We start from the raw sequence: 14,342 nt of genomic DNA, 5'->3' as shown, positions 1-14,342 counted from the left end.
GGGAAGAACCACCTTGTAGCGTTACCACCTGGTTGCTGTGAACAGTTAGTACAACGTTTTGCCATTAAAGCCACTTAACAAGAATCTTGATTCTACTTGGCAATAGCACTTAGATTTATATACCACTTCACAGTGCTTTACAGCCCTCTCTAAGCTGTTTACAGAATCAGCATATTACCCCCAACAATCTGGGTCCTCGTTTTATCAACCTCAGAAGGTGGGAAGACTGAGTCAACCGTAAGTTAGTGGGCTCTTACTTGTGTCTTTAGACACTGGACACTGTTTAGGGCCGCGATGGTGAACCTATGGCACATTTGCCAGAGGTGGCATGCAAAGCCCTCTCTGTGGGAATGCACGTCGTTGCCAGCTGCTCTTCTGGTTTCCAGTGCACACATGCGTGCCGGCCAGCTGGTCTTTGTGGGCCCTGGAGTGCCTGAAAATGGGCCAAAAAATAGCTGGTCTTTGGGTTTTCAGCACTTCAGTGCGCGCACATGCACGCGCATTTCGGTTTGGGCACTCAGTGCCAAAAAGGTTCACTATCACTGGTCTAGGGGTTTTGTTGTTTTACCTATAATCTCTCAGGAAGTAGACATTGCAGTAGTCTAAGTGGGTAGTGATGGGGGTATTGTAGCAAGGTATTCACATCCCAGTTAAGGCTGCAAATGGCAACTTGGCATCCTTCTCTGATTCTTCTGCAATCCGTTTCTGCAGTAATGAAACTCCATTCAAAGGAATTACTGGGACCATAGGAAAGTCCTGATGTACAAAATCAATGTTCTGCCTTGCTGGGATTCAGTTGAGGCCTATTCTGTTCCACCCAGATCCTCATAGCTTCCGGGCACTGGGATAAGACTTTGACAGCATCTCCAGCACCATCCAAAGTCATGATGTAAAACTCTTAGCCAAATCCCATGCCCCAATTATCACCTGCTTAGCTTACTGCAATGTGCTGTACACATAGAGCTGTGTTTAAAGACCACCTGGAAGGGCAGATTGCAGTGAACTAGGTGCTCAGTGGGATCGTATTATACCTGAATTGCAGGCCCTACATTGGCTGTCTAATACATTTGTGCTGTTTAATACTGGATAAACAAATATCTTATCATCCAACAAAGAAATAAAAATAAATAAGTAATTAAATATAATGAAAAATAATGAAAAATAAATACAAATTTAAAAAATAATTGAAATAATAAATTAATTAGAAAAAGAACAAAGAAACAAAAACTCAAAGGCAGACTCAATGGGTCTTTTTCTGTCATCTGTTTTCTATGTTCCTGTCTTTAACCTGTAAAGCTCTTTATAATTTTACTCCAAGTCACTTTCAGGACTGCATCTCTCCACTGGAGTCAGCCCTTTAGATTCAGTCATACTAACTAGAAGAACCAGCTAGTAATTCCTGATTTTCAAAAAATTGGGCAGGTTGAAGCCTGGAAACCAGGTCTCTAGAATCATCCTCCTGTTGGAGGTTCAATAGATTCTGACATGAAAAAGTTAGAAATAGGAGTCTTCCAATGGGCATTTGAAGTGTGGTATCACCTAATTGTAGTAATAGGTTCTTTTATTTATTGTGATTTTTCTATTATAAATTTTGTGTCAAACCTTTGTGGCAAGTTGCTGAGAGTCTGATTAGACTGCAGCAGGATACAGATTTGATAAATAATTTTATGTAGATCATTCTTGATGGTGTGGAGTAATATTGATCTTGCTTGAAAATGTATTTTGTTAATCTAAATCCAAGCAGTATTGGTTTTATATAGATTGTCAGTGACACACTAATTTTAAGCAAAGCACAGGTGTTCATAAAGATGTGCCACCCATGAAAAAAAAATCGAGAAAGTAAGTGAAGGGAGTGGGGTAGGATTTTTAGCTACACCAAGGAAGATGTAAACTATAATACAATGCACAAAAGGAATTGTCACGCTGCTCTTTGTCATGGCATAAGGGGAAAGGAATGTCTAGAGTTACAGTCAATCAATATTTGGGGCAGCCAAAAGTAATTGTTCTGATTTTGCCATAAAAATATTATTTGACACATTTAACATGTTGTATCCTGTTGTTTTTGCAGGAGAAAATGCAAAAGTTAGTCTTGATGTGCACTTAGGATATCGTGATGATACAGTCAGTGAGTGGACAGAAATGGCACATGCAGTAGAAACTCGAAAGCTCAACTGTACATTTGGTGCTCCAAAAGTAAGTTCTTTGTGGTTCTGTTCCGTTTTAATACACTTGTCCTAGTAAAATGCAAAAACTTTTGTATAATTTGCTTTCAAATGCACTGAATTAATTCTGCCAAGGATACAGCATAGTTGGAGACTGTCCTAAGATTTCCAACTTTAATTAAAGAACTTTAAATTATAAATATAAATATAAATTTATACAGAAATATAAATAAATTGTAAGGAGGCTTGTTTCTGAAACTTTGTACTTTACTATTAACCTACTAGGACTAGTAAGTATATTAATAACGGTTTTATTGATAACCCAGCACTGGAAAACTAAAATTTTACTCCACCAGTGTTTTTCACAATCACAACCAAGAACCATTTGCCACACTACAGATGTTCATAAATTGCCCCCTCCCTCGCCTATAAAAGTATTTCAGTATGTGGACTACAGTATAGCATAGCTAGTGGAAAGCATTAACATTATGAATTATTTCACACTTCCAGGTTTGGCTGAACAAATGTTATAGTTTGGCTTTAGTAAGATGTAAGTTTCAATGTTCTTTTTATTTTATTTTATTTTATTTTATTTTGCTATGTTTAATTGTACTTACTTTGAATGATATTAATGATATAACTAAATATAGTCTTTAATTACTTTGACAGCCAATTTTGCTCGGGGAACATATAATTGTAAAGTTTTAGGGTTAGAGGAGAAAATGTTTTCCATTTCAGAAAAATGCATACAGTATTTTTAAGTGAACTTGTCCCATTAAGCTGAAAGTCACATAAAGAAAAACCACACAATCGTTTATTTGTCCTTAGCTTGGTGGGAAATATGAACCTATCCCAAGAAAGCAGTTATAATTTCCAAAATACAGTGTATATGTTCATATGTTATAAAGGAACAATAGTTTTATGAGTGGATATGTTCTATTTTTATAGCACTGTTTTCTTGTCTGGTTTTTCAATAGACTGTAGAGCACGAAGGGAAGTTTTACGATTGTGACTTTCTCCCATTCATGGAGATTGGAACCGTAGCTCACAAATACTATCTTCTCAACATTCGTCTTCCTGTGAATGAAAAGGCAGGTATTAATGTAGGAATTGGTGAAATAAAGGATATCCGTTTAGTGGTAAGTATCTGTCAATATTTTTTTATACTATTTTCCTTCTCTGTATAAGCATACACATAAGCTGCAAGCCTAACAGAATCCAAACATCTGTATTTATTTCACATATTTGTTGAGATATTCTGAAATTCTGAATATGGAATTAATTGCGCTTACTATTTTATTCTAAATTCTTTGTGGTTAGAGTCCACTAGAAAGAAAACAGATTAAAAATGTGGACAATAGAATTTGTTTCAATAATTTAGCATGAAAATGAGCATATGATGCTCTTTACCATTCAAAAGAAGCATTTGGAAACCCAATTTCCACAGTGTTTTAAAACCTTCTCAACTAATTTGACTAGTAGGTTTGGTAGCTGGGGAAGTAGAATCAGAACAGAATTGCCATGCAATTGTTTGGGATGTTTTATATTGATTACAGGATCTTATGCAGCTGAGACACTGTGCTAATTATAAAGCAAACAAAAATAAAGGTTGTCTCCCACCTCCTATAATTACTTTTTAAAACACAGAATTAAGTGCATAATCTTTGGGGTGGGGGAAAAGAAGAAGAAAAGAATATGATAATTCAGTGGTTGGAAATGTGGAATGTTGTCCCTATACATAGTTTCCAGGTTCCCTGCAGATTTTCCCCCTTTGATGCCTCTTCAGCCATTATGCTTCTTTGCACCCATGAAATTAACTAATTTTTCACTTACTCTGCTGGTAATCGCTTCCTCGATGCCTCCAGGAGCAAGCAGCCATTTTGCTAGACTATCAGCACCTGTCTGTCACCTGACTTTGAATTACACTTTGCAGACAGAGCAAGAGCAATACTGCTTTCTTTTCTTCATCTTCCAAGAAGCTAAACTAAGCGAATATGGGGTATGATAAAAGGGGCAGACTTAGATTGCATTTTTATTTATTTTCTTTACATAAAATTACAAAAAAGTGACTAGTCTCATTTAAATTCAGATATCAATTTATGTGGCTTTTTCTTTGAGGACAATTCAGAAGTTAGTGGAGAATACTAGCACTCTTCTGAAACCAAATAACGTCAGTCCTAAGAATTGCGCTGAAATTTATTTGTTTTTTATTTACTTTATTCATTAAACATGAAATTCAGTCAACTGAACATTCAAAAATGCATCACAAATACCATTGACTGGTGCTAATGGTTGATATAGGTTGCTGCCAGTGTCCTAGATATCAACCAAGTACCTTCTTAAGATGTACGATGTTCCAAGTAGCGCAGTTTTTTGCAGTTCCGCTGGTGTTATTGCATGAAGCTGCAATTTATTGATGTACCTTATAAAATTCTTGGATATGGTACCAAGTGCCCTGATGACAATGTGTATCACTGTTACATGTTTCATCCATAGCCATGTAGTTTCAATGGACAGGCCGTGATATTTCATGATTTTTTCCAGTTCTTTTTCTTCGACTCTGGCATCTCCTGATGTCATTTATTGATGTCAATAAATTGTACGTTTCGGTTTTTGACAACTGTGATATCTGGCGTGTTGTGTTCCAAGTGATGATCTGTCTGTATTCGAAAGTCCCACAAGATCTTTACCTTCTCATTTTCTATAACTTTTTCCACTTTATGTTCCCATGACTTTTTGGATACAGGTAAGTCGTATTTTTTACCTAATGACCAGTGGATTAATTTAGCAACTCAGTCATGTCTACCTTTGTAATCAGTTTGTGCGATTTTGCTGCATTCACATATTAAATGTGAAACAGTTTCTAAATGACTAGTCTCATTTAAATCCAGATATCAATTTATGTGGCTTTTTCTTTGATGACAATTCAGAAGCTAGTGGAGAATACTAGCACTCTTCTGAAACCAAATAACATCAGTCCTAAAAGAATTGTGCTGAAATTTATTTGATGATGATGATGATTCAATTTTCTTTGATATATATATGATTTCCATATTTGCAATAGCAATGTACTGTCTGGGTACAAGCTCTCTGAAATACACATAATAGATCTTATACACACAATAATTATGACTTATTCTCAAAATCTATTCACCATGGTCTTCGCTTATCCTTATTCAACATTTTCCATTGTTTAATTAAACGCTCTGTTCAGTTTTGTCTATAATCAATTAATAATGTCCGACATAAACATCACATTTATAACCATTATCCTCCAAGTCTATTAATCATAATGTTTACTTATCCTAATTATTCAATATTCATTATTTAATTACAAGTACTTCATCTTTGTTTACATATCTTCCTTGATTCTAAATTTCTAACTTCTGCTTCTATTTTCTGACCATTAATAAAATAGTTCCCAAGTTAAAAAGTAATATTTTCCCCATTTCTAGTTACTGCCTCTATACTATTTTTAATAGAACAACTCCTATATTAAACAGCATTTTACATCTATCCCTCATCTCTTGCCCATTTTCATATCTCATCTCTTATTGACTTCTTCGCATATCTCCCATACTCTTCCCTTGGGGTCTTATATCATTCATGTTTGATCTAAGTATTTCATCTGTCTCTATTGCTTCTTCACTCTGTTGAATCTTCAGTAGACCTTTCAATGATCCTTTCCTCACCTCACCATGTACCCTCTTCTGTTTTTTGAAATTTATTTGTTATTAGTCAAATTTCAAACTTGGCAGCTTAAGGCCCTAATACTTAAAAGAGCCTCTAAGGATGCCCTTCTTAACATCCCACCTCTGGCAAAAGCTTTCTTGATTTCAGCACCCTGTTTTTTGAAGACCTTTTGCCTTGAGGTCCATTTGACATTTCAACATTACCACCTTTTAGCACCAGATAAACGTTTGATTTATTTATTTATTTTTACTCTTCTGTTTACCACTTTCCCATGTCTTATATTCCCCAAGTACAACTCATCTCTGCTACTGTGATTGTATAGCGCATATTTTAATATAAACGGTGTGTTTATATTATTTGTCTTTGTTGCTTTAACCTTTAACTTTTTATAAGATCATCTGGATAAGCGGGAAGGCTATGGTAGCTTAAACAAATGAAGCATTGCAAGACTAGGATTTGTAATAGCAATGTTAAGAAAAGCAGCACTGACACTTAAGTTCGCTTTCAGGGTATCCATCAAAATGGAGGCTTCACAAAAGTCTGGTTTGCCATGAAAACATTCCTTACACCCAGCATTTTCATCATCATGGTTTGGTATTGGAAACGGATCATGCAGATGACACGGTCCCCTGTGCTCCTGGAAAAGTAAGCAATGATCTTGAAAGTTCTGTCTGTTTTTTTGAAAGAGGAGACCAAATCTTGTGTAGTTGCTGTTGGAATGGCAGCCATTGCTCCCCCTTGAGAAGCCCATGCTACCAGTTTATTCTACAGCTCTGTTAAATCAAGATTGGCTAATCCACAGCGTAACATATAATAAAGTAGGTAGGGATAGTCTGGTGTCCTCTAGATGTCTTGGATTGTAACTGCCTTGAGTTTTAATGTTAAAGAATTCTTGTGCTAGCAATCTTAAGACATTTGGAAGACCCCTGTACTGAAACATATTCTCCCTCTATTCACTTCCTAAATTTGGCAGTGCACTATTTTATCTGCATCTTGTAGAACAGCTAAAACAGCTTTCTCCCAACCTGGTGACTGATCCTTGTTTTCCCAACATACTGTATTTGAAAAATAACAAGAAATCTGTCTTATAGCATTCAAAACGTTATCACGTTATAGAATCATCTACTTGCCATAACTATGGCTGATAACAAATTTACCAGCTGTGGACAGATTCACTGAGGCACTAATTTCTTTTTCAGGTAGACTTTACTAACTAAAGATAAGGTGAACTTTTCATGTGAATTCAGAGAAATGTTTTAAAACAGGCCTGTCAAAACTTGTGGCCTACAGAGCGGATGTCACATGCTGGCCATGCCCAGTTTACCGAAGGGGGGGGAAGTCCTGATACATCACATGACATCGCTGTGACGACACAAATTTGACACCCCTGTTTTAAAAACTGAGTCAACTTGATACCATTGCTAGAATTGTCCTAGATAGGTAGACAGACAGACAAACATATAGAGTCAGGAAGAATATTGAGTGTGTCTGTCCCATTCCTGGTACCTCTATATATTATGGTGGTGTGCAGCTTCCATCAGTGCAAAGTCTGTATCGGCCTTTGTAGCAGGTCAAGTAGGTGGAGCCAGGGATCATTTTAGGAGGCATTTACCTGAATATTACATAAAGCTTATTGGGACAACTGATGAAAGTGGAAGAGTTTTTGAAAACATTACTATTTGTTTCAGGATAATCTTTACCCTTGGAATCTCTATGACTTTCATAAACATTCCAGTAGAGTGGTTTTCTATTGGTTTTGACTGGACTTGGATGCTGCTTTTTGGAGATATTCGTCAAGGGATCTTCTATGCTATGCTCTTGTCTTTTTGGATCATCTTCTGTGGAGAGCATATGATGGTAGGTGCTCTCACATGACCTTGTGAATATACACTGCTCAAAAAAATAAAGGGAACACAAGCAGAAGACATCCGAGAACTGAATGAATGAAATAGCCTTATTAAATACTTTGTTCTTTACATACAGTAGTTTATACACTGCTCAAACAACTAAAGGGAACACAAAACTACTGTATGTAACAAACGAAGTATTTAATAAGGCTATTTCATTCATTTAGATCTCGAATGTCTTCTGCTTGTGTTCCCTTTATTTTTTTGAGCAGTATACTATTCTAGGATTTTCCCCCCATTGTCCATTGTTATATATTTTAGAGTTTGTTTTCATTCTGCAAAGCAATTCCCCACTTTATAGCACTCCCATTATTCTCAGAAAATAAGCCATAAATTAAGATGGGTGGGGATTATGAGAACCGTATATTACAACTGGAAGTTAGGAACATAGGAAGGGCTTTATTATTAAAATAAATGTCAAATTAATAATTTCTTAGTGGAATAAGATTTTATGTAAAAGAGAGTGCTGGAAAATGAAACTCAAGATCCTATCATTTTTATACTGTTTGGATCAACCTTAGCTGTAATTGGCTGAAGCTGACAGAAAAGCTTCATCCTTGTATTTTCTTCTGGGAATCAACATGTACAGGGTTGCTGGGAATGGGGAGTCATTCCATAGTCTTAATTTAGCTTTACTAAAGCATGATAGTTTACATTTTATGGCAAGACATGTCCATGTCTTGACCGTTGTTCTAATATAAAGTATGATTTCGGAATACAAATCCTTTGCTACAGTTCCCGTTCTAATTATACCTGCGAAATCAATACTTTTACTTTTGTTTCATCTAATAATGATTTTATTATCTTCTTATTTAATCTGTTTTAGGATCAGAATGAACGAAATCGTTTCGCAGCCTACTGGAAACAAGTTGGACCAATAGCTGTAGGTGCTTTCTGTTTGTTTGCCTTTGACATGTGCGAGAGGTAATTAGAATGCCTTGTTTTTCATAGCTTTTGTAACTTAGCTTTACTGTGGATATTGTTAATTTGATCTACTGGGGTTTTTTTTGCAGAGGAGTACAATTAAAAAATCCATTCTATAGTATCTGGGCTACAGATGTTGGCACAGAGTTGGCTGTATCCTTTGCATTTTACTACATTCAGAACCATTTGTTAGCTACTGTGTTCTGCCCCAAAGCCTCTGAAATTTGGGAAGGGGAGACTAATAAGCTGATAGGGTTTTTTTCACTTGAACTTCATGGAGAGTTTAAGCATCCTTTGAATTACCTTCATTTGCATTACCTTCATGAATTTAAGGTAATGCATACACATGAGGATGTTCTTCTTCAAAGTTTACGTTCTGTGGACGTCATTAGAGCTAGTATGTGTAACATTGATTCAAGGCTGCATTACTTTTCCTCCCTTACCATTATGGCATAAGATTGCCCTTGGGTTTATACTTCTCCATAGTCCGGTCCAAAGCCTTTCCAGATTCAGACATTCGGAAATGGAAGCTGAAATCACCCAACACCAAATGATACAGGGTAGACTCCAATACTTGGGTAGGATCCCCAAACTGTCTCCATGATCCAACAGAACAGAGAAACATTTAAGACCAATATCTCTCAGATAGATGTCATGGTTGTAAACAATTCTATAGAACAGTGCTTCCACCTGCTGGTTTGGCATCAAGATTGCTGTAAATCATGAAATCCAGAAAGGCAGAATTCTATGAGGGTGACATTGCTACCTTTATGCAACCAGGTTTTAGTAATGTAAGTTGCCAGGTCTGCCTCTTCGTCCACTTTCAAGTCATCAGTGAACAAGATCTTATCATAGATGAACCTGGAATTGTCTGTATCAACTTGAGGCCACTAGAGATTGAATTTAGGAATGAGACCACAGGGCAGAAGCAAAAACTGGTACCAGCTCCCCTTCCAATGGAATGGCTTATCTGTGCTCTCCCTCATATCCCCCGATCTTTGCTACTTGATAAGTTCACTTTCCCCATCAATATCAATATTACAACATGGGATATCAGGATCACCCACAACCTCCCTTTATCCCCTTAAACACATTCCTCTCCTTGCTCCTGCTGTCAGCAGTCTGATAAAGATGCACACACCAGCCTTTTCATCTTATCTCCCACACCCATCAAATTATCTATTTCCTAAATTCATACAGTGGCAGGAGCCATTTCTGAATACTATAGATCAGTGATGGCTAACCTTTTCTGGACTGAGTGGCCAAAGCGCATGTGCGCGAACACCCAAAATGCAATGTGTGCGCAGCCCCCTGCATCTGCCCTGCCCCCCCTGCATGCGCCTTACACATGCACAGCAGAGACCCGAAGACTATCTGGCTAGCGGGAGGCGCGTGTGCATGTGCAGCGGAGCTGAACTGGGGTGACGGATCGCGTGCCATCAGAGAGGGTGCTGCATGCCACCTCTGGCACGCGTGCCATAGGTTCGCCATCACGGCTATAGATAGTCCTTGCTTAATAACTGCCATGTATAGCAACTGTTTGAAGTTGTGATGGTGCTGAAAAAATAATTTTACAACCAGTCCTCATACTTACGACTGTCTCAACATCACCGTGGTCACATGATTGACATTGAGGCACTTTGCCACCAGCAGGCATTATAATTTATCAATGTCCCCATGGTAACGTGATCACATTTGCATGCTTTACAGCTGATCAAGTCAATGGAGAAGCCAGCAGTAAAATCACAAGTTGTGGTGTGATGTCTCGCTTAATGTCCTGCTTGACAACCACAGGAACTACCTGCAGTCTTAGAAGAATATTTTCTCCAGCCAACGTGGCTTATTGTTTCACTGTAAACCAGGGCCATCCTCAAGCTCCCCATCTCTTTTCCAGAATGCGATCCAAAACCAGGTACATACTAGTACATGCAAACACAGATTTTATTCTCAAAGTGATATAACTGTTCCTCTTGGGACACTGGCACCCCTGAAGGTCCTCCTATCTGACCTACCCTCTCACATATCAGGATTTAGCTGGCCATTCTTCCTTTCAACACCAGTATCTGACTACTATCCCCACTCTTCTCTCAGCAGCTGGCCAGTTCCCTTCCTCTAATCCTCCATTGTCAATCTTGGTGAAAGAGAGCCCGAGATCTCCATTCCGCATCTCCTCCTCTTCTGAGTTTCTTTGCCATTAATGCTCGATGTGAAGCTGATGAAATAATGCTAAGTTACAAGGTCATGGCAACTCAAACCTCTAACAGGCGTTTTCTGAGATTTCAGGGTAGTTAGCTGCTTTTTTGCCCAGGATTTTTATATGGAACACAATTGTTAGGACTCCTTGTTTTAACCTATGTATTTATTTATTTAAATTTATTGGCTGCCCAACTCCAGTGAACTATGAGGGGTGTAGAAAACTGGGGGAGGTGGAAGACCATAAAAACAGCTGAAAACATAACTTCAGACAGACAGACCAGACTAAAATGACTCAATAAACAAGAAACTACACAACACAAAATAATGACCTTAAACAAATATCAAGCATCAATCCCAGGCCTGAGATCAATGTAAATTTTCCAAGGTTCCGTCTTTAACTGAGGGAGGCATAGCAGAGAAGATACACTACTCAAGACTTACAAAATATTGCTTAATGGAGGGGACCTGGAGCACACCCACTCGGCTGGAATATACTGGGTAGGCAGAAATGATTGGAGACATTAATAACACAATGAGCTTGCTGAACAGTAGCATATTTGTTACAGGCTAACTTCCAAGTTTATTTTATTTGTCAAACATCAAGTGTGACAAATGCAACATTTCTTACTGTGCTTGTATTTAAGAGCAGAATAGGATTTTGCAAACAAGATGCCAAATGAACTACCTATTGCTATTTCCCTTAACTTTACCATTTAAGATGGCATTTATTATTGTTGCCGGAATCTGCCTCTGCCTCTACTTCTTGTTCCTGTGTTTTATGGTATTTCAAGTGTTCAGAAATATCAGTGGCAAACAATCCAGCCTGCCATCAATGAGTAAAGCCCGCAGGCTTCACTATGAGGTAAGGAACCTGTAAGATGTTGGGGGTAGTTGTGTTTAAAAACAATATCAGTTTCTGTTGGTATTCCAGCAAGACCATTGTGTGGAACCTAATCCAGTTCAAGGGACAAATTATTCCTACTAACAAAATCTCGTAGACTTGGATTTACATTAGGAACCCTGCAACATTGATTATAGTAATGAAGGCTTTGGTAAACTGAAATTTTGCCCCTAAAGCCTTGCCTTGAGCTATTCTTCCCCCTAAAGATAAAGGTTCCCCTCGCACATATGTGCTAGTCATTCCCGACTCTAGGGGGTGGTGCTCATCTCCATTTCTAAGCCAAAGAGCCAGCGCTGTCTGGTGACAATTCCGTGGTCATGTGGCTGGCATGATTAAATGCCAAAGGCACACGGAATGCTGTTACCTTCCCACCAAGGTGGTCCCTATTTTTCTACTTGCATTTTTCCATGCTTTCGAACTGTTAGGTTGGCAGAAGCTGGGACAAGTAACGGGAGCTCACTCCGTTATACGTGCTAGGGATTTGAACCGCCGAACTGCCGACCTTTCTGATTGACGAGCTCAGCATCTTAGCCACTGAGTCACCGCATCCTCTAGGACTGTGTAAAAAGAAGCAGTCCTTTTCCTATACGCAAGTGTAAGGAGAGTTGCTTTTCTCAAGAACCAGAGCAGGTAGCAAACAGAGTCCCTTCTTATTGTCTGGCCCCTCCATAAGAAATGGGTAACCAAACCAGTCCAATCACTGTGAAATGGGTTTTTTTACCACTACAGCTAAAAAAGATATTTAGAAATAATGGAGACTCTCCAGTAGGATGAGGTGTAAGACATGAATACACCATTTCCTAAAGTGACATTTCTCAAATGGAAGAATCAAAGCCTTTCTGTTTTGCTAATGCGTCTTGCCAAAATGCCATAGAGAGATAAGATAGGATTTGGATAAAGACGCCTGAAACCTTTCTTATTGTTACTTAGTGATAAAGGTAAAGGTTTCCTCTGTCCGACTGTTGTATGACTATACACCAAGATGCATAAAATGCTGTTACATTCCCATTGAAGTGGTATCTATTTATCTACTCGCATTTGCAAGCTCTCAAACTGCTAATGAGGCAGGAGCTGGGACAAGTAAGAGGTACTCACCCCATTGCACAGCACTCAGGTTTTGAACTGGGGCTGTCAACTATGCAGCCAACAAGCCCAGTGTCTTGAGCACTGAGTCATCATACTCCATAATTGTAAGATACACCTGCTTGTATATTGTTTCCCATTCTGTCCATTGTAGTGCAGGTGAAACTCTATGTGCATTGAACTTGTTTCCTAGAAGGAAAGATTCAGACTTGTATCCAATAAGCAACTGGAAAGCCTTTATACATAGACCAGACTGCAAATTAAGCAGCTTTTCAGAAGCTTTAAAAAGGTATCTTTTTAAGGTATCTTTATAGAGGGTACATTTATCCTTGGGTATTAATTCCCATTCCATAAATGTAGCAGCAAGTGTTTTGTTATGGAAAAAAAAGTAAAAAAGATTGAGCTGGATGGATCTATCTTCTCAGGTCACGCAGCAGAGCTGGGAATAAATTATCTTCCTGTGCCCTCTATGCAAAAGGGGGGAAAAACCCTGCTATTAGAAAGGATACATTTATCTGGATATTTCCCAGATGACAAAAGAGTTTATTTCCTTTCCCTTTCAGATCCCACGTTTCTCTAAGCACAAGCTGGCTTTGATAAAAGATCAATGGAATGTTACAGGCTGGTTTGTCTATTGCTTGTTTACTCTTCACCTCACCTACATTCAAGAGCACAAGACACTGTAGGTGGAGCTCTCTCACCTCCCTATTCTTAATCCATCATCTTGAACACTACACTACATTTGCTGTCGACCACTGTTGACAACTGTTACTGACAATTGCTGTCAGTGACAGTTGCCTAAATCTAGAATTTGTTGCCCTTGTGCCTTTTATTTCAAGGCCTGCACTTGTATGTCTGCAACTGCATAGCACAATCAACCAAGGGAATAGTAGCAGATGGGATTTTTTTTTCTTCCTTACTCTGTCAGTTTTGAGTCCTGCCACCATGTAAATGAGTCAGCTCCTGTCACTTGCCTCAGCTCCTGCCAACCTAGCAGTTTGAAAGCATTTAAATGCAAGTAGATAAATAGGTACCATTTTGATGGGAAAATAACAGCATTCGGTGTTTTACCATACACTTTGCACTGCAGTATGATGTGATGCAGGCCATATAACTGCAGAAATGTCTCCAGATAGCACTGGCTCAATAGAGAAGAGAATCACCTCCAGGACGTCTCCCCCTACTATATAGGATTTCTTCTTCAGAATCTTCGATTTGGAATATTTCAATATTTTTTGTTGTTTCTCTCTCCCCGATTAAATTTGCTTCTCTTTCTCACAGGGATTGATTTTTCGGTTCAAGTTCTTGATGCTGATCACATTAGCTTGTGCTGCCATGACAGTAATATTTTTCATTTTCAGTCAGGTGAGAAATCTAAAATGACTACAGAAAATTATCTATCTAGTAACAATGTGTTCTGCTACTTTGTTTTTTATATCCTGAAGCAATGCATCAACAAGGAATCTTTTCATATCT

General features: G+C 38.3%; 1 protein-coding gene across 1 annotated transcript in view; it reads left to right on the top strand.

Moving 5' to 3' along the window:
- Window positions 1–14,342, top strand: part of WLS (Wnt ligand secretion mediator) — a 39,599-nt gene that overhangs the window by 22,324 nt on the left and 2,933 nt on the right. Inside the window, exons 3-10 of the mRNA XM_034433237.3 lie at window positions 2,069–2,193; window positions 3,140–3,301; window positions 6,364–6,500; window positions 7,544–7,712; window positions 8,589–8,686; window positions 8,776–8,839; window positions 11,601–11,744; window positions 14,148–14,231. Of these exons, the coding sequence (XP_034289128.1) occupies window positions 2,069–2,193; window positions 3,140–3,301; window positions 6,364–6,500; window positions 7,544–7,712; window positions 8,589–8,686; window positions 8,776–8,839; window positions 11,601–11,744; window positions 14,148–14,231 (983 nt within the window). The remainder of the gene's footprint in view (window positions 1–2,068; window positions 2,194–3,139; window positions 3,302–6,363; window positions 6,501–7,543; window positions 7,713–8,588; window positions 8,687–8,775; window positions 8,840–11,600; window positions 11,745–14,147; window positions 14,232–14,342) is intronic.

This window comes from Pantherophis guttatus, chromosome 3 (genome assembly GCF_059756535.1).
Source record: "Pantherophis guttatus breed Tessera chromosome 3, ASM5975653v1, whole genome shotgun sequence".
Classification (NCBI taxonomy): Eukaryota; Metazoa; Chordata; class Lepidosauria; order Squamata; family Colubridae; genus Pantherophis; species Pantherophis guttatus.
This window is presented reverse-complemented; position numbering and strand designations above follow the sequence as displayed.